The sequence below is a fragment of the Bombina bombina genome, chromosome 7 (genome assembly GCF_027579735.1).
Source record: "Bombina bombina isolate aBomBom1 chromosome 7, aBomBom1.pri, whole genome shotgun sequence".
Lineage (NCBI taxonomy): Eukaryota > Metazoa > Chordata > Amphibia > Anura > Bombinatoridae > Bombina > Bombina bombina.
Window position 1 is genome coordinate 279,377,240 of NC_069505.1, and position 20,026 is coordinate 279,397,265.

Here is a 20,026-nt window from a genome sequence, read left to right on the forward strand (position 1 = left end):
GAGACTTTTGTAAATTATTGAATGTAAAGGATATATGGCGAGCCCAACACCCTGATACACATAATTATACATGTGAATCAAAATCCCATAAAAATTTCTCGAGAATAGACATGTTTCTCTTGGAAGAGAGTCTGCTATCCCTGGATGCTGAGTCTCAGATCGCAGAGATCGTTCTATCAGATCACGCGATAGTGAGTCTAAAACTACATATTTTCCCTAAAGGGGAGACGGATAATAATATTATCCATTTTCCAAACTATATGGCAAACAACATGCAATTTAGAAACTGGCTAGTGGAAGCCTGGAGAGAATACCATAGAAATAATAGGGATTATTTCCATAAAATAGAAATTTTTTGGGAAGCGGCTAAGGCCGTTTTGAGAGGTGAGATTAAATCGTATATGGTTAAGGAAAAAAAGAAATATAAACAACAAGAAACTCAACTCGCCAATCAATTAAAAAATGCCTACAGGAGATATTTGAATGAACCAAATAATGCCCACTGGAAGAAATATAAACAAGTTAAAGCAGCTAGGGAATTGTTTTTGAAAGATGCTTGGTCAGTTGAAGATTTAAAAAATAGAGCCTTCTATCAAGGATTTCAAGGCACTACGGCCAAGCATTTAGCAAGGATCCATAAAATTAGAAAAAATAAAAATATAATAAGCAGTATCAGGGATGGAGAGAAAAGATGTACTCAGGCTACTGAAGTCCGCGACATATTCTATAAATATTATAAAAATATCTACGCTAAGGTAAAGATAGATGAATTACAACAAATAAAGTTTTGGCAGAATATTAAACTACCAAAGATTACTGAAGAGGATTTAGAGATGATTAACCAACCAATTACAGCAGAGGAGTGCGAAAAAGCTATTAAAGAGATGAAACAAAATAAAGCTCCCGGCCCAGATAGTCTACCATCTGAATTTTATAAAATCTTAATTAAAGAGGTAACGATTACTTTAACTAAATTATTTAATTACTACCTTAGTGAAAACCAGATGAATTCTCTATACTTTTCAGACTCCATTATCACGCTTATACATAAAAAAGGTAAAGATCCAGAGGATCCAGGAGGATATAGACCTATATCCCTCTTAAATAATGATTATAAGCTGCTGATGGCTATTTTAGCTCAAAGATTTAAAAAAGTAATCGGAACAATAGTTCATAGTGATCAGACAGGATTCATACCAGCAAGAAATGTTTCACGCAATATTAGGAAAGCATTGTTGACTTTAGATGATTACCATAATAAAAGAAGGGAAAAAGTTAAGATTAAGACAGATTTGGCCTTGGTTACTTTAGATGCCGAAAAGGCTTTCGATTCGATTATATGGGAACACTTGTTTTTGGCGCTAGAAAATTTCGGGTTTGCAGTTAATATTGTTAATATGCTTAGAAAGATATATAAAAACTCAAGATCGCAGATACTAGTCAATGGCCTACTGTCACAATATATTACATTACAGAGGGGTACGAGACAAGGATGCCCCTTGTCACCCCTTCTTTTCGATATCTCGCTAGAACCATTGGCAATATACCTCAGACAAGAGTTAGAAGGAATGGTTCTGGGAGATGAGAAAGTCACCTTATCTTTGTATGCAAATGACTTGATACTATTCCTAAGCGATACAAGACGCAGCATCCCTCAATCTCTTGAGCTGATTAACGGCTTTAGTACATTCTCAGGGTATAGAATCAATCCCACAAAATCTGAGATATTGTGGATTTATAAGACCACGAATAGCAATCTAACACATACCTTTAAAGAAGTAGAAACGATGACATATTTGGGCATTAAAATATCAAAAAACCCAGGTGAATGGTATAAACTTAACTATGGAGATAGATTTGCCAATATGCTAAATGAGTTGAAAAATTGGAAACTCTACTATCTTTCTATTTCGGCCAAGGTTATGCTAATAAAGACAATTTTTTTTCCAAAAATTTTATATCTTATGCATAACCTCCCACTACTTATCACGAACCAAGATATTAAAAGGTTCTATTCAGCATGCTCATTTTTTATATGGGGAAAGATTCGACCCAGAATTTCAAGGTCCAGAATAACTCAGCTCAAGAGATTTGGGGGGTTAATGCTACCAAATATAGAATATGATAATTGGACTTGTCTGATAAAGGTTGCGATAGATTGGATAACGGAAGCTAATTATGTTACATATTATCAAATTGAAACAAGACCTATCAAGCCGTTTGATCTGAGAGCCTTGTTGCATTGCCCGAGTAAGAGGTTACCCAGTAACATTATAGTCAAAAGTTCCAGGGAGCGCTCAGACACTGCACTCGATGCGGCAAAAGGTTACCAGGAACCCTGCAGTGGCCTTCACGTAGAGAGTCACACCCCCTCCAATGCGTCGTAATGACGTCACAGCTTCACCCGACTGGTGCGAGGACAGGAACGTTCCACCTGCGCTCCAAATTCAATCAGCAATATTAGTAGTCAGCGCACCCAGGTAGGTAAAGAAATACGTAGAAAAATAGTAATTGATCCAACTCTTTTATTTGTAACGAGTCACATTAGCAAATGTATAGGCATCAAAAATAATACAGCTGGCAGCTCAGGTCAGGTTTAGGAAAAACAAAAAGGTCAGACGCGTTTCCTAGTGCATTAAGCACGTTATCAGCATTAGCTCCTTAGCTCCTCAGTGACCCAGAATTTTTATTCTGGACCCAGAATTTCAAGGTCCAGAATAACTCAGCTCAAGAGATTTGGGGGGTTAATGCTACCAAATATAGAATATTATAATTGGACTTGTCTGATAAAGGTTGCGATAGATTGGATAACGGAAGCTAATTATGTTACATATCAAATTGAAACAAGACCTATCAAGCCGTTTGATCTGAGAGCCTTGTTGCATTGCCCGAGTAAGAGGTTACCCAGTAACATTATACATCGCCCAACCATTGTTAATGTGATCGTTGCCTGGCAGAAGTATTGTAGGGAATTGGGACATGACCCAAGGTTATCTCAGCTACTCCCTATTACAGGTAACCCTGACTTTACTCCCGGGATCCGGGATCAAGTATTCCGAGAATGGAAAAGAAAGGGTCTTGCTAATGTGGCTCAAATTTTTCAGGATGGTAGCGAGACAATTCAATCTTTTGAAAATCTCTCTGATAGATATGCTCTCCCGGTAAGGAATTTTTATGCTTATCTGCAGATAAGGAATTATGCAAGACAAGTGAGTGGAGCAGGTAGTCTCGAGTGGGGTATTAAAGAAATTCCCAATGGAATAAAATTATATGAGAATGGCCGAAGGTCAACGTCCTACTGGTACGATTCTCTAATCTTAAAGTCAGGTCAAAATATTATAGGAAAATTAAAAGAAAATATAATGAAATTAATCCCAGATATTACAGAACAGGAGATAGTAAAAAGTATATCCCTCTCAACACTAGCAACAAGCAATATAAGTTGGCGGGAAGCCCAAATAAAGTTATTGAATAACTACTATTTAACGCCATATAGGCTATATAAGATTTCAAAAAATAAACAAACAAGTTGTTTTTTTAAATGTAGTAAGGAAATGGCAGATATTGTTCACTGTATTTGGGCCTGTCCCAAAATTTACCAATATTGGAGAAAAGTTAATTATTGGTTAAATAAATATCTCCAAAAAAAAATCACTCTCTCTTTTCGACAGATATTCATGTTAGACTCAGAAAAAAGAGACAAAGGAGAACAACTTTTTATTAACTTTGTTATAATAGCAGTTAGAAACCAAATATTTAGAGAGTGGAAGACGCCAAAGATTCCTACGATTCCTGAATTATTAAATATACTAACCATTCAAATGACAATTGAATCTTATGATGTTAAAATTAAGACGGAAATACATTTCCGAGCTTTTTTTGCAAAATGGAGAAAATATATCTGCGCTTGGCCGTTACCTCTGCAATTGCAATTCATTACTAGATTTCAGAACTCACCAATATTTCTGTCCTTAGTATTAGAGAAAGAATTGCCCCAGTATTGGATAGATATAGCTCAGTATGGGATCTAGGGTAAGATAGGATACAACTTTGATTAAAAGAGGAGGGGGAGGGGGGAGAGAGGGGAAAGAGTGATGGGATATTTTTCTGCCTTTTTTTTTTTTTCTCTCCTCTTTCTCTTCCTTTTTCCCTCTCTTTCCCTGACTATAACAGAAGGTATTTGTAGAATACATGATAAAGGGTTAACAAATCCCAAATGATTGTCAGCTGTAAACTGTATTATATGATTTATAAAAAATTGATGAGGTAACTCTATCATGAGTATGTTGATATTATGATTTGTAAAATAGAACGTTATTATTGTACGGTAATAATACAGGTAAAAATGTAATACTGGTAACAAGATGTTACTTTTCATTCGTTATGTTTATAATTTATGTCTTGAAAAAATTCAATAAAAAGAAATTAAACAAAAGCAGCTAAAGCAGACTGGTAACTCTTGGCCACGAGGAGGTAATTGAAATAAATGGGAGGGCAGAGAGAGTATGGAGGAAGGATAAGAGAGAGAGAGAGGAGGGAAGAGTAAGAAAAAGAGAGATGCAGAGAGAGTAGGTGTAAGGCCAGAGGTGAGGAGAGTATGTGTAAAGCCAGAGGTGAGGAGAGTATGTGTAAATCCAGAGGTGAGGAGAGTATGTGTAAAGCCAGAGGCGAGGAGAGTATGTGTAAAGCCAGAGATGAGGAGAGTATGTGTAAAGCCAGAGGTGAGGAGAGTATGTGTAAAGCCAGAGGTGAGGAGAGTATGTGTAAATCCAGAGGTGAGTAGAGTATGTGTAAAGCCAGAGGTGAGGAGCGTGTGTGTAAAGCAAGAGGCGAGGAAAGTATGTGTAAAGCAAGAGGTGAGGAGAGTATGTGTAAAGCCAGAGGTGAGGAGAGTATGTGTAAAGCAAAATGTGAGGAGAATATGTGTAAAGCCAGAGGTGAGGAGAGTATGTGTAAAGCAAGAGGTGAGGAGAGTATGTGTAAAGTCAGAGACGAAAAGAGTATGTGTAAAGCAAGAGATGGGGAGAGTATGTGTAAAGCCAGAGGCGAGGAGAGTATGTGTAAAGCAAGAGGTGAGGAAAGTATGTGTAAAGCAAGAGTTGAGGAGAGTATTTGTAAAGCAAAAGGTGAGGAGAGTATGTGTAAAGCAAGAGGTGAGGAAAGTATGTGTAAAGCAAGAGTTGAGGAGAGTATGTGTAAAGCAAAAGGTGAGGAGAGTATGTGTAAAGCAAGAGGTGAGTAGAATATGTGTAAAGCGAGAGGTGAGGAGAGGATGTTTAAAGCCAGTGGTGAGGAGAGTATGTATAAAGCCAGAGGCGAGGAGAGTATGTGTAAAGCCAGAGGTGAGGAGAGTATGTGTAAAGCAAGAGGTGATGAGAGTATGTGTAAAGTCAGAGGTGAGGAATGTATGTGTAAAGCCAGAGGTGAGGAAAGTATGTGTAAAGCCAGAGATGAGGAGAGTATGTGTAAAGCCAGAGGTGAGGAGAGCATGTGTAAAACCAGTGGTGTGGAGAGTATGTGTAAAGCCGGAGGCGAGGAGAGTATGTGTAAAGCAAGAGGTGAGGATAGCATGTGTAAAGTAGAAGGTGAGGAGAGTACGTATAACCCAGAGATGAGGAGAGTAAGTGTAAAGCAAGAAGTGAGGAGAGTATGTGTAAAGCAGGAGGTGAGAAGAGTATGTGTAAAGCAAGAGGTGAGGAGAGTATGTGTAAAGCCAGAGGTGAGGACAGCATGTTTAAAGCAAGAGGTGAGGTGAGTATGTGTTTAGCAAGAGGTGAGGAGAGTATGTGTAAAGCCATAAGTGAGGAGAGCATGTGCAAAGCCAAAGGTGAGGAGAGTATGTGTAAAGCCAGAGGTGAGGAGAGTATGTGTAAAGCCAGAGGTGAGGAGAGTATGTGTAAAGCAAGAGGTTAGGAGAGCATGTGTAAAGCAAGAGGTGAGGCAAGTATGTGTACAGCCAGAGGTGAGGAGAGTATGTGTAAAGCCAGAGGTGAGAAGAGTATGTGTAAAGCCAGAGGTGAGGAGAGTATGTATAAAGCCAGAGGTGAGGAGCGTATGTGTAAAGCAAGAGGTGAGGAAAGTATGTGTAAAGCAAGAGGTTAGGAGAGCATGTGTAAAGCAAGAGGTGAGGCAAGTATGTGTACAGCCAGAGGTGAGGAGAGTATGTGTAAAGCCAGAGGTGAGAAGAGTATGTGTAAAGCAAGAGGTTAGGAGAGCATGTGTAAAGCAAGATGTGAGGCAAGTATGTGTAAAGCCAGAGGTGAGGAGAGCATGTGTAAAGCAAGAGGTGAGGCAAGTATGTGTACAGCCAGAGGTGAGGAGAGTATGTGTAAAGCCAGAGGTGAGAAGAGTATGTGTAAAGCAAGAGGTTAGGAGAGCATGTGTAAAGCAAGATGTGAGGCAAGTATGTGTAAAGCCAGAGGTGAGGAGAGTATGTGTAAAGCAAGAGGTTAGGAGAGTATGTGTAAAGCCAGAGGTGAGGAGCGTATGTGTAAAGCAAGTGGTGAGGAAAGTATGTGTAAAGTAAGAGGTGAGGAGAGTATGTGTAAAGCCAGAGGTGAAGAGAGTATGTGTAAAGCAAGAGGTGAGGAGAGTATGTGTAAAGCCAGAGGTGAGGAGAGTATATGTAAAGCAAGAGGTGAGGAGAGTATGTGTAAAGCCAGAGGAGAGTATGTGTAAAGCATGAGGTGAGGAGACTATGTGTAAAGCAAAAGGTGCGGAGAGTATGTGTAAAGCCAGAGGCGAGGAGAGGAGAGTATGTGTAAAGAAAGAGGCGAGGAGAGTATGTGTAAAGCAAGAGGTGAGGAGAGTATGTGTAAAGCCAGAGGTGGTGAGAGTATGTGTAAAGCAAGAGGTGAGGATAGTATGTGTAAAGCCAGAGGTGAGGAGAGTATGTGTAAGGCCAGAGGTGAGGATAGTATGTGCAAAGCCAGAGGTGTGGAGAGTATGTGTAAAGTGAAAGGTGAGGAGAGTATGTGTAAAGCCAGAGGTGTGGAGAGTATGTGTAAAGCAAGAGGTGAGGAGAGTATGTGTATAGCCAGAGGTGAGGATAGTTTGTGCAAAGCCAGAGGTGAGGAGAGTATGTGTAAAGCCAGAGGTGAGGAGAGTATGTGTAAAGCCAGAGGCTAGGAGAGTATGTGTAAAGCAAGAGGTGAGGAGCGTATGTGTAAAGCCAGAGGTGAGGATAGTATGTGCAAAGCCAGAGGTGTGGAGAGTATGTGTAAAGTGAAAGGTGAGGAGAGTATGTGTAAAGCCAGAGGTGTGGAGAGTATGTGTAAAGCAAGAGGTGAGGAGAGTATGTGTAAAGCCAGAGGTGAGGATAGTTTGTGTAAAGCCAGAGGTGAGGAGAGTATGTGTAAAGCCAGAGGCTAGGAGAGTATGTGTAAAGCCAGAGGTGAGGAGAGTTTGTGTAAACCAGAGGTGAGGAGAGTATGTGTAAAGCCAGAGGTGAGGAGAGTATGTGTAAAGCCAGAGGTGAGGAGAGTATGTGTAAAGCCAGAGGCTAGGAGAGTATGTGTAAAGCCAGAGGTGAGGAGAGTATGTGTAAAGCCAGAGGCAAGGAGATTACATGTAAAGCAAGAGGTGAGGAGAGTATGTGTAATGCCAGAGGTGAGGAGAGTGATGCAGAACTTTCTGGCGCTCTACAAATACCTGATAATAATAATACTAATAATAATAATAAGAGGTGAGGAGAGTATGAGTAAAACAAGAGGTGAGGAGAGCATGTGTAAAGCAAGAAGTGAGGAGAGTATGTGTAAAGCAAGAGGTGAGGAGAGTATGTGTAATGCCAGAGGTGAGGAGAGCATGTGTAATGCCAGAGGTGAGGAGAGCATGTGTAAAGCAAGAGGTGAGGAGAGTATGAACATGGCAACAGAGAGAGAAACATGGAAGAAAGAGTAAGTAGGTGGAAGAGAATAGACAAGTCTTCAGCAAAAGGGTAAAGAGAGTATATAAAGAGTTAAATGGACATTCAGCTCAAAAGGTAGTTTCCATGAAATGTTTAATGCTGAGTAGCAAAAAGATTCAATAAACCTTGTTTATTTTGCCTGATAATTTGCCCCTGAAAATTTGCAACTTAGTGCAGGAGCGTGTTTATATAAGTCCTTAAAGGGACAGTATACACTCATTTTCATATAACTGCATGTAATAGATACTACTATAAAGAATACAATGCACAGATACTGATATAAAAATCCAGTATAAAATGGTTTAAAAACGTACTTAAAAGCTTTCAGTTTAGCTCTGTTGAAAAGGCAGTTGGAAAGCTCACTGCAAGTGGGAAATAAGACACTCCCCCCCTCCCCCTTCTTTTGCATATGAAAAGACCCTTTACACAAACAGGAGCAAGCTGGAGAAGGTAGCTGACTGTATTCAAATAAAACTTTGGGGCTTGGTTAGGAGTCTCAAAATCAGAGCAATGTTATGTAAAAATAAGCAAAATTATACCTTGTTTAAAAAAAAAAAAAAACTTTATGGGCTTTATAAATAGATCATTTACAAAACATTTATGCAAAGAAAAAATGAGTGTATAATGGCCCTTTAACCCCTTAATGACCACAGCACTTTTCCATTTTCTGTCCGTTTGGGACCAAGGCTATTTTTACATTTCTGCGGTGTTTGTGTTTAGCTGTAATTTTCCCCTTGCTCATTTAATGTACCCACACATATTATATACCGTTTTTCTCGCCATTAAATGGACTTTCAAAATATACCATTATTTTCCTCATATCTTATAATTTACTATAAAAATTTTTATAAAATATGAGGAAAAAATAGAAAAAAACACACTTTTTCTAACTTTGACCCCCAAAATCTGTTATACATCTACAACCACCAAACAAAAACCATGCTAAATAGTTTCTAAATTTTGTCCTGAGTTTAGAAATACCCAATGTTTACATGTTCTTTGCTTTTTTTGCAAGTTATAGGGCCATAAATACAAGTAGCACTTTGCTATTTCCAAACCACTTTTTTTCAAAATTAGCGCTAGTTACATTGGAACACTGATATCTTTCAGGAATCCCTGAATATCCCTTGACATGTATATATTTTTTTTTAGAAAACATCCCAAAGTATTGATCTAGGCCCATTTTGGTATATTTCATGCCACCATTTCACCGCCAAATGCGATCAAATAAAAAAAAATGTTCACTTTTTCACAATTTTTTTCACAAACTTTAGGTTTCTCACTGAAATTATTTACAAAAAACTTATGCAATTATAGCATACATGGTTGTAAATGCTTCTCTGGGATCCCCTTTGTTCATAAATAGCAGACATATATGGCTTTGGTTTTGCTTTTTACTAATTAGAAGGCTGCTAAATGCGACTGCGCACCACACGTGTATTATGCCCAGCAGTGAAGGGGTTAATTAGGGAGCATGTAGGGAGCTTCTAGGGTTAATTTTAGCTTCAGTGTAGTGTAGTAGACAACCCCAAGTATTGATCTAGGCCCATTTTGGTATATTTCATGCCACCATTTCACCGCCAAATGCAATCAAATTAAAAAAAAACGCTAAATTTTTCACAATTTTAGGTTTCTCACTGAAATTATTTACAAACAGCATGTGCAATTATGGCACAAATAGTTGTAAATGCTTCTCTGGGATCCCCTTTGTTCAGAAATAGCAGACATATATGACTTTGGGGTTGCTTTTTGGTAATTAGAAGGCCGCAAAGTGCTGCTGCGCATCACACATGTATTATGGCTAGCAGTCAAGGGGTTAATTAGGTAGTTTGTAGGGAGCTTGCGGGGTTAATTTTAGCTTTAGTGTAGAGATCAGCCTCCCACCTGACACATCAGACCCCCTGATATCTCCCAAACAGCTCCCTTCCCTCCCCCACCCCACAATTGTCCCCGCCATCTTAAGTACTGGCAGAAAGTCTGCCAGTACTAAAATAAAAGTTTTTTTTTTTTTAAATACATCTTTAGCATATTTACATATGCTACTTTGTAGGATCCCCCCTTAGCCCCCAACCTCCCTGATCCCCCCCAAAAACAGCTCTCTAACCCCCCCCCCTGCCTTATTGGGGGCCATCTTGGGTACTGGCAGCTGTCTGCCAGTACCCAGTTAACAACATTTTTTCCTCTTTTTGTATTTTTTTTTTTTTACATTTTGCTGTAGTGTAGCTTCCCCACGACCAACCCCTACCCCCACCCCCTCCCAGATCCCTTAGATTAGTTTTTGGGAGCATTTACTCCCCCTCTTCCTCCCACTTACTACATAATTATTTCTGTAGTGTAAGCGGTTCCCACCCGCTCCCTCCCGTGCACGCGCCCGCCCACCGATCCCACGTGCATGCGCGCGTGTCTGTGCGCGCCCCTGACTCTCCCGCCCCCGATCCCATCCCCCTCTGTGTATCTGAAGCCATCGATGGCCGCCCACCCGCCTCCCACTGCAGCTCCCACCCACCAACGATTGCGGCCATCGATGGCCGGTGTAGAGAGGGCCACAGAGTGGCTCTCTCTGCACCGGAGGGGTACAAATTGTTATTGCAGGATGCCTCGATATTGAGGCATCCTGCAATAACCGAGCTTCCAGCTGCTTTCCAAACCGAGGACGTACGCCACACGTCCTCAGGCGTTAACTGCCTTTTTTCTGAGGACGTGTGGCGTACGTCCTCGGTCATTAAGGGGTTAAAGGACCAGAAAACACAGTAGATTTGCATAATCAACAAATGCAAGATAACAAGACAAAGCAATAGCATTTACTCTGAATTTCAAATGAGTAGTAGATTTTTTTTCCAACAGATTTTAAAGTTATGTATATTTCCACTTCCCCTGTACCATGTGATAGCAATCAGCCAATCACAAATGCATATACTTATAGTATGTGAATTCTTGCACATGCTCAGTAGGAACTGGTGACTGTGCACATTTTTTTTAATGGAAGTACATTGGAAAGTTGTTTAAAATGATATGCTGTATCTGAATCATGACAATTTAATTTGACCTGAGTATCCCTTTAACTGTCTATAACAAAGGACACAGACAGGATAAATAATACTCGATAAGCTTTACAAAGGATATGGTGGCTTTCAAAACAATCCACATTTTGCTGACAAAATTATACATTAAAAAAAAAAAAAAGGTTGTTTGGTATGAAGATTTATTGTAATGCAGTCCTTGATTACTTAAACGAAGAAAGGGGTGCAGGGAGTGGGAGAAATAGGTAGAATGGGAAAGAGATTAAAGGTTCAAACGGATTTCCAGCCTCCAAGTCATGGTTTAAAAGACCTTTATTGTTTTATGCAGGGTCCATACAAAAATTGGTTCTTGACTAAGAACCAATTGCTGGTTTGAAACGTTTTTTTTTTATTGACCCTGCATAAAACTATAAAGGTCTTTTAAACTATGACTTGGAGGCTGGAAATCCGTTTGAATTTTGGAATCTGATATTGGGACCTGGTTAATCCCCTTTTCTGTTCCCCAAGATACTTTGTGAGAGGTGCTGACTTCAATTAAAAATTATTTTCAATTGATTAGAGAGATTAAAGGGACAGTCTACTTGAAGTGGTTATTGTAAGATAGATAATAGCTTTATTAGACATTTCCCTGTTTTGCCTAACCAACACTGTTATATTAATATATGTTTTAACCTCTATCAATTACCTGTATCTAAGCCCCTGGAGAATGCCCCTTATCTCATTGCTTTTTGCTATCTTGCATTTTAGCTAATGTTATCTATATAGCACACATGAACTAGCTGGTTCTTATATAAACACCATTCTCCACTGAAGTGAGCACAATGTTATCTATATGGCACACATGAACTAGCAATGTCTATTGTGCAAGAGTTAAAAAGCTAATAGAAAACACTGAGATAAGGGGCAGCATAGATTTAAGACACTTTTAAATTCACTTCTAGATAGATAGATAGATAGATAGATAGATAGATAGATAGATAGATAGATGGATAGATAGAAATTCACTTATTTCTTCTAGTATCCTTTGTTGAAAATATGTATATATGCTACACTACTGGGAACTAGTTGGTGATTGGTGGCTACACAGGTGTCTCCTCATAGGCTGACCAGATGTAATAAGCTAGCTCCCAGTAGTGCATTGCTGCTCTGGAGCTGATTTAACTATGTGTTTATTAATTTGGGGGTTAGACAGTTACATACAAGCAAAGCAGCAAAAGTCTGTTATGAGGGTAGTATATACATCAATATATAGGTATATCAATAAAGCTGAAAAATAGGTAGTAAAACTAGTCTTATATGTAGAGCTAAAAAAGTAGCATGAAAAGAAAATATAGATATTACAATGATTATTAGTGACATCAATCAAATGTGAAACAAAATCATAGAATTGTCAACTGGACTTATTGAAAAACTGGTTTAAATTATTGCTGAATTTGGACAAGTAGGAAAATATATTAACAGAGCCTTTAGCAGTAAAGATTGAAATTATAAGGCAATATGTTTGTCAAATTATGTCTGTCACAAGATCTGTCACACCATATCTGTCACAAACTCTATTCCATAGTTGAATATATCACACTAGGTCATCTTTCCCCAGCCCGTGTTAGTAAACAAGTTATCAGTATGTTGGTAATAATTGGTTTATTTCAATCACTTTGTGTTGCACAAACACAGATTACATCAATGACCAACAAAATTACCAAGCGGTGACAGATCAGAAGCGTTAAGGCGCACATTATCTAGGCTCAAATTAAAAATCACAGCAAATCAGGCTGTGGGTTGTAACCACCGATAAGATTTTCTCCTTAACTGTTTAGTATTTAATAAGGAAAATCCTTGTCATGGCTAAAATGTAATTGCATCTAAAACAAAACTAAAGTATTGACATTAAATAGTTAATAGATATACAGGTATCAATCAATCGTGTGTTTTGGTCATTTGTGTTAGTTATTGTATTACATTAAAACTGTCAATCAGTGGAATACAATCACTATAGGCCTCTCCTGGTTTGAGTAAGAGCTGTAGAATAATATGTAACGATGAAATTTTGAGACAAGAGAGGATTCTATCTAGGGAATATAGTCGTCTATGCAAATTGTATTTCAAGAATAAATAATTACACTGTGAACGTTGAGGCTGATAATTGTATCAAGTAACTTATCAGTGGTAACATTAATTTGCCATTTATTAAACAATAAGGTCATGGCATCATTACACATATGATAATACCACTATGTAATAACTACAGTTTATGGAGAGGTCTGTGGTCCTCAATAATTAAGAATAATATTTTGTTAATATCCATAAAAAAGCTATATAAAATATTTAACTTTAAGGCAGTCCGATAAGGCAATAGAGCTGCAACCATCTCTAAAAGTCAATGAGTTATTTTTTTACAAATAAACCTTAGTACGTTGTCATCATGGACTCAAGGGATCGGCAGCACCTTGGAGAGTGTATAATAACCTCTTCACAAACAAGCCTAGATCTTCTCCATCCCTCACAATTACTAGTAGCACATTCTTCAACTTTTCCTTACACAATGTCAGAATGTGAGGTCCAGCCCACGCTAACGCTTTATAAGCCTGAATTAACTAGACAACCAGACCCACCCCTACGCAGCATCTCATTAGCACCCTCCATACAACCACAGTTCAGTACCCACCCAGCACCCTCACAGCGAAAACCCTCCTTCATCTCGATTTTTCACAGACCCCACTCACCGAATTAATTACTACTACGCAGCTTGACATCCAACTCCAGCCCCCCATTTAGTTCCAAGCCCCCTTACGTCACACCCAAGTGTCCATCGCTATTCATAACTGGTGGACACCCCCGTAGGTTCTTACGCAACATACAAACTGCATCCATTTCCATTCTCTAACATTAATGCTTCATAGCTGCAAACTGCAAAGCCCCGCGCCCATGGAGAACTGATTGTATATGTGTATAAGGATCTCTGGCTCAGACTATTGCCCTGGGTGATGGAGAACTGTTTGTATATGTGTGTAAGGATCTCTGGCTCAGACTATTGCCCCGGGTGATGGAGAACTGTTTGTATATGTGTGTAAAGATCTCTGACTCAGACTATTGCCCTGGGTGATGGAGAACTGATTGTATATGTGTGTAAGGATCTCTGGCTCAGACTATTGCCCCGGGTGATGGAGAACTGTTTGTATATGTGTGTAAAGATCTCTGGCTCAGACTATTGCCCCGGGTGATGGAGCACTGATTGTATATGTGTGTAAGGATCTCTGGCTCAGACTATTGCCCCGGGTGATGGAGAACTGATTGTATATGTGTATAAGGATCTCTGGCTCAGACTATTGCCCCGGGTGATGAAGAACTGATATATGTGTGTAAGGGTCCATGGCTCAGACCAGGTGCTTTGTTCAGTTCAAACAATAAAGCGCAGCTCCTAAGGCACCCGTAGCAGATCCTTGGCAAAACATCTGGTCTCACTGTTATTCATCCCTTAAAGGGATAGGAAAGTCAAAATTAAACTTGCATGATTCAGATAGAGCGTGTCATTTTGAGACACTTTTAATTTCACTTCTATTTTTAAATGTGCTTTGTTCCCTTAGTATCCCTTTTTAAAAAATGAATACACACATATCATACACTAGTGGGAGTTGCTGCTAATTGGTGCCTGCACACATTTGTCTCTTGTGATTGGCTAAATAGATATTTTCAGCTTACTGTCAGTAGTGCAATACTGTCCCTTCAGCAATGTATAACAAGAGAACAAAGAGAATTTGATAATAGAAATAAATTGGATAGTTGTTTAAAATTATATGTTCTATCTGAATCATAAAATAACATTTTGGGGTTTACTATCCCTTTAACTCCACAAGGTTTTAAATTTCTGCACAGCTCGGCATACAGCTCTATAAACGACCCTACATTTTACCAGCCAGGCGTCTTTAGATGATGTTCCTTCAACTTCAGCACCATGGAGAGTGGTATCCACTAACCTCTGATAACAGGAAAACAAACTTAGCATAGCAAGGTGTCTCAACAATACATTGGTGTAATTATTGCGATATCAACAGGCAAATTTTGCCAAGGATCTGCTACGGGTGCCTTATGAGCTGCGCTTTATGTTTGAACTGAACAAAGCACCTGGTCTGAGCCATGGACCCTTACACACATATACAAACAGTTCTCCATCACCCGGGGCAATAGTCTGAGCCAGAGATCCTTATACACATATACAATCAATTCTCCATCACCCAGGGCAATAATAGTCTGAACCAGAGATCCTTACACATATACAATCAGTTCTCCATCACCCCAGGGCAATGGTTTGAGTCAGTGACCCTTACACACTTATACAAACTGTTCTCCATCACCCCGGGGCAATGGTCTGCGCCATAGACCCTTATACTCCTCAGGCAATGTATAACTCATAACATCACTTGCCAGGGACACCTGAAACTTTACAAAGCACATTTCAAGAATAATTTAACCACCTTCACTAGTCCACGGAATAACCCATAGTTTTAAATCTCCAGGGTTATTGTGTTCCTTCAACACCTCCAGATGTCTGTAACCCTTACATCAAATTCCAACAGAACCAATAAATCCTAACTCAAATGTGTAGACCCTTTATGAATGAAAAGGTGTGAGGGCGTCTCAAATATTTTGTTTATCGTAGGAACTTGAATCCTTAACACAATCTGTGTGGTCTGTGACATACATAATCCAACATATGAGAATAATAACGCTGTTATATACAATTGAGGTTGTAGTGAAATGGTTACACTGAGTTGGGATGGTTATAAAATGGTTACACTCTAATTATTGACGATTGTTATTACAGAACGGTGGGGATACATTTAACAAACGCACAATTAAATTATCACTGACACAGAGTTAATACATTTTCACCCCCCAAACCCACGCTCACTCCTCAGTCGCATACCCTTGCTTCCTACGCAGCAACACCACCAACCTTCATCTCATAAACCCACTCACACATCACCCCCACAAAAAGCATCCACGATACTGTTCAAAGAAATACAGAAGCTCAATTAATATTAACACTTCCACCCAGTCCTACCCCTAACAACTTGTCTATTCCTTGTCATGTATACACGATACCAAAAGCCTCTACAACCATATACTTAATTTAAACAACTCCTAAACATATTCATAATGCATCCATCACACTCACTTGTCACCAGTGTACAAATCATCATCCACTCAGCACCCTATCCTATATATTTGCATATTCCACCCATACGAAATGTATATAACCCTAATACATTCACATCTAATCCACAAATTCGCATAACAATTTCATCATAAAACAATTCAACAATCACTATACACATTATAATAACCAATACATACATATATATATATATATATATATATATATATATATTATATATTATACATACATACAGACACCTGCTGGACAAATCACGTTTATTCACGCCTATAACGTTGCTAATAACTGCAGTAAGGTTAGCTTTGGTTTGGAAGCACAGCCTATGAGATACAGTATAATGGGAGCAGGGAATATCGGCTATCTCCATGATCATTCCATCATGCACACCCTTTGTAAAGTGACAGTATTCCAGGAGCATCTCTCCTACCTGCTTAGGTCTCACACACCTCAATGCCAGAACTGAATCGTATGTATTAATACTTAAATGGACATTAAGTTAAAAAAAAAATATAACAAGAAGGTTTAGATAGATGAATACACCGGGAAAGGCTAACTCAGAGCTACATACATGACTGAAGACCTATAGATAACTGTGTAAGTATTTTACATATTGCAAGAAAGGAAGGGAACTTGAATTGTGAACATCACATCAGGTGATATTTAGATTGGGAAATAAATAGTATAGAAAGGAACTTTATGTTTAAGGGTGTGATATAGTCATAGGATAGCGATAGAAAGTGGAATCACACACATAAAATAAAAAAAAGAACTGGATGAGGGAGAAAGGAAATTGTGTTTGGTTGAGATCTAGAGAATAGCGCAGCAAAGAATATAAAATAGGGTTTCATAATAGACAACTGAGATGGAATGGAAGTTAGAAACAAGGAGTCATCGAACAGAAATGCAGAAAAGATAGATATATATATAAATGATAGATTAGATAGATAGATTATAGTTTAGATAGATAGATAGATAGATAGATGATAGATGAAGAGGATCCAAGCTGGGAAAATATCAGACTTCAAACCTAATGTCACGCTGCATCTGGAATGTGTCTATAGATAACATCAGAAAGAGCAACATGTGAGCAATGAGATTCCCTGAGTCCTGCATGTTAGCCACTAATTGGAAGACAGTCCCATCAAATTTTGCAATTCGGGCCCTACCTGGAAAAGTCTCAAGATATTGGCCACCATGATAGACACTGAACTTTCCGATGCCCCAATGACTCCAACTACTTTCTCTGGCCGAACAAACACCGGGGGATCCCCATTGGTGCAGCGAACATCAGATGTATCCTTCTGGATTAGCGCCTGGACAAAGGTCAGAGACTGTTCCAGAGCATATGTATCTTGGGAGCAGGTGTCTAAAATCCGAGCCCCCAGGGTGATATTTGGCAGCAGCTCCGGGTCACTATTTATTTGATCAAGTGCATAAAGCATAGCTTCCAACCGGTGAATCCCATTCTCTTTTCTGATGTCCCCACAGGGGAACCCAGGAAAGCCCCTGGCATGAACAGGAAACATTCCCCCCAAAGTGATGTCCCCTTCTATCCTGATGGAGTGAGGTGCATAAAGCTCCTGCCCATTAATGATCGTTGCCCAAAGCCAACAGCTTAACCAGCAAGACCAGCAGAAGTCCCCCTGTGCCAGCATGGTAACCCTGGGGGGGAGGGTCTGCCAGATGTGGCTTTGCTGCTGCTGCTGCTGCCTCCTCTGGTTCCTCTGCTGCCTCTGACAGCACTGGCTGCTTCTGCATCCCCAGCTCTATAAAGCAGCTTTCACTCCCTGGTCCGCCCCCATTCTGCATGTCATCACGTAGCTTGCGTGTTATGTCACGTTTCATGGGATTTGGGGTCTTTTACCCCTTCTGTCTCCCCTTCTATTTTCTCCCTTCACTTCTATCCTCTCCCCATTTCCCTTTCTCTTCACTCATTATTTGTATCACTTTTCCCAATGAGCTGGGAGCTGTCCGAGGTGCTGAATGCAGCTGGGAGCTGTCCGAGGTGCTGAATGCAGGTGGGAGCTGTCCGTGGTGCTGAAAGCTTTCAGCATTAACGTCTCCTGCACATCAGTGCGCCGAGGAGCGCCGCACATTATAATGTCATTTAAATGTGTCAGGTCCCAGTAGACACCGAAAGGAAGAAGGGGGTTGTGGACCAGAGGTAATTAGATGGCCAGCATGTGATAAGATAAAGAACACAACCTATCATGACTATTTATTTGACTTTTTCGTATCTTCTGTAAGAATATATTGTGCAGTTGCTGATAACATATAGTAAGTGGTATGAAACAATACACACATATAATAGATATTCATTATTAATAACTTTGATCCTAGATACAACGAGCCATTTTGTGTTTTTTTATATTTGATCAACAGGTGCGAGCCTACTCCTAATTGGTGGCATCTGATATAGCTGTATCATATACATAGGGGTTTGATATTATATCCCCATCTATCTGTCTACTTTACTAAAAATATTTTTGAGCCTGTCTTCACAACTTTAAAGGGATACTAAACCCAAACATTTTCTTTCATGATGCAATTTTAGCAACTTTCTAATTTACTCCTATTATATTTTTTCTTCATTCTCTTGGAATCTTTATTTGAAAAAGCAGTTCTCTTGCTATCTTTATTTTAAAAAGCAGGAATATAAAGCTTAGGAGCTGGCCCATTTTTGGTTCAGAATCTGGGTTATGCTTGCTTATTGGTGGCTAAATGTAGCCACCAATAAGCCACAATTTCCTGAAAAAGTAGGAATGTAAAGCTTAGGAGCCGGCCCATTTTTGGTTCAGAACCCTGGATAGCGCTTTCTTATTGGTGGCTACATTTAGCCACCAATAAGCAAGCAAAACCCTGGTTCTGAACTAAAAATAGTCTGGCTCCTAAGCTTTACATTCCTGCTTTTTAAATAAAGATAGTAAGATAACTAGGAAAAATTGATAATAGGAGTAAATTAGAAAGTTGCTTAAAATTGCATGCTCTATTTGAATCATGAAATAAAAAAAAATGGGTTTAGTATCCCTTTAAGGTGAGACCAATTTTTCCTAGTTCTCTTACTATCTTTATTTAAAAAGAAAGCTTTGTTATTTTGATATTTGTATATTAAAACCACAGTTATTTTTATTATTAGGTAGGCATTCATGTTATTTGATAATTGGAAACCACTTCTGTTATTTGCATCTTTCATAAAGCATGATTATACAGTCACAGTGGGTTTAATTTCCATTCAAACATATAAAAGCATGGAAATTCCTTTATTAATTGTACACAATGAAATTAACTAAAGAAATTTGCATTCCCCAATAGACAATGCAATTAAACAGAACTTCACAAAAGCTAGATTTACCCAATATCTATTATTTTAACATCAAAATGTGCAAATTTGCTGTGTACCTTTAAAGCAAATTATTTGTAATCAAATTCCCTTTCTTCAGTATGTGGGTTTACATAGTTAAAATGTCATACCCTGGTGCAATGCATTGCCATTTAAGGAAAAGATTTGGTTGCTCAACCAAGCTGGAGTGGTATACCAATGTATCCTCTTATGAGAGTTCACTTGGTGCATGGCTATGAATATGTGTTTTATATTATTTGCAAGGGTAAAATACTCCAATGAAATAGATTATTTCATGTTTAAAGTAGAATATTCTTTTAAACTCAGGAATGGATAACCATGCTATTGAATAGCTGTAGTAATCTCAAATCTTTCTAACTCCCAAAGTCAAATTTTCAATTTCAAATTAACTTCAAAAATTAAATTTGAAATTGTAAATAACTTGAAAACCCCTAAGAATAACTCCTGGAGTGGTTTTCAATTGAATGACTAGGCACGAACACAGCAGTTTCATTCCCCATAGATAAATATAAACAAATACTACATTTATTTCTATTAACACCCAACTTAACAGAACAAAAATC

At 38.8% G+C, this 20,026-nt stretch overlaps 1 protein-coding gene across 1 annotated transcript in view; it reads right to left on the bottom strand.

The window, feature by feature from the left end:
• GRM7 (glutamate metabotropic receptor 7) overlaps nucleotides 1-17,757 on the bottom strand; it is a 759,363-nt gene extending 741,606 nt beyond the window's left edge. Inside the window, exon 1 of the mRNA XM_053689364.1 lies at nucleotides 17,269-17,757. Within this exon, the coding sequence (XP_053545339.1) occupies nucleotides 17,269-17,757 (489 nt within the window). The remainder of the gene's footprint in view (nucleotides 1-17,268) is intronic.
• Between the last annotated feature and the right edge of the window lie 2,269 nt (nucleotides 17,758-20,026).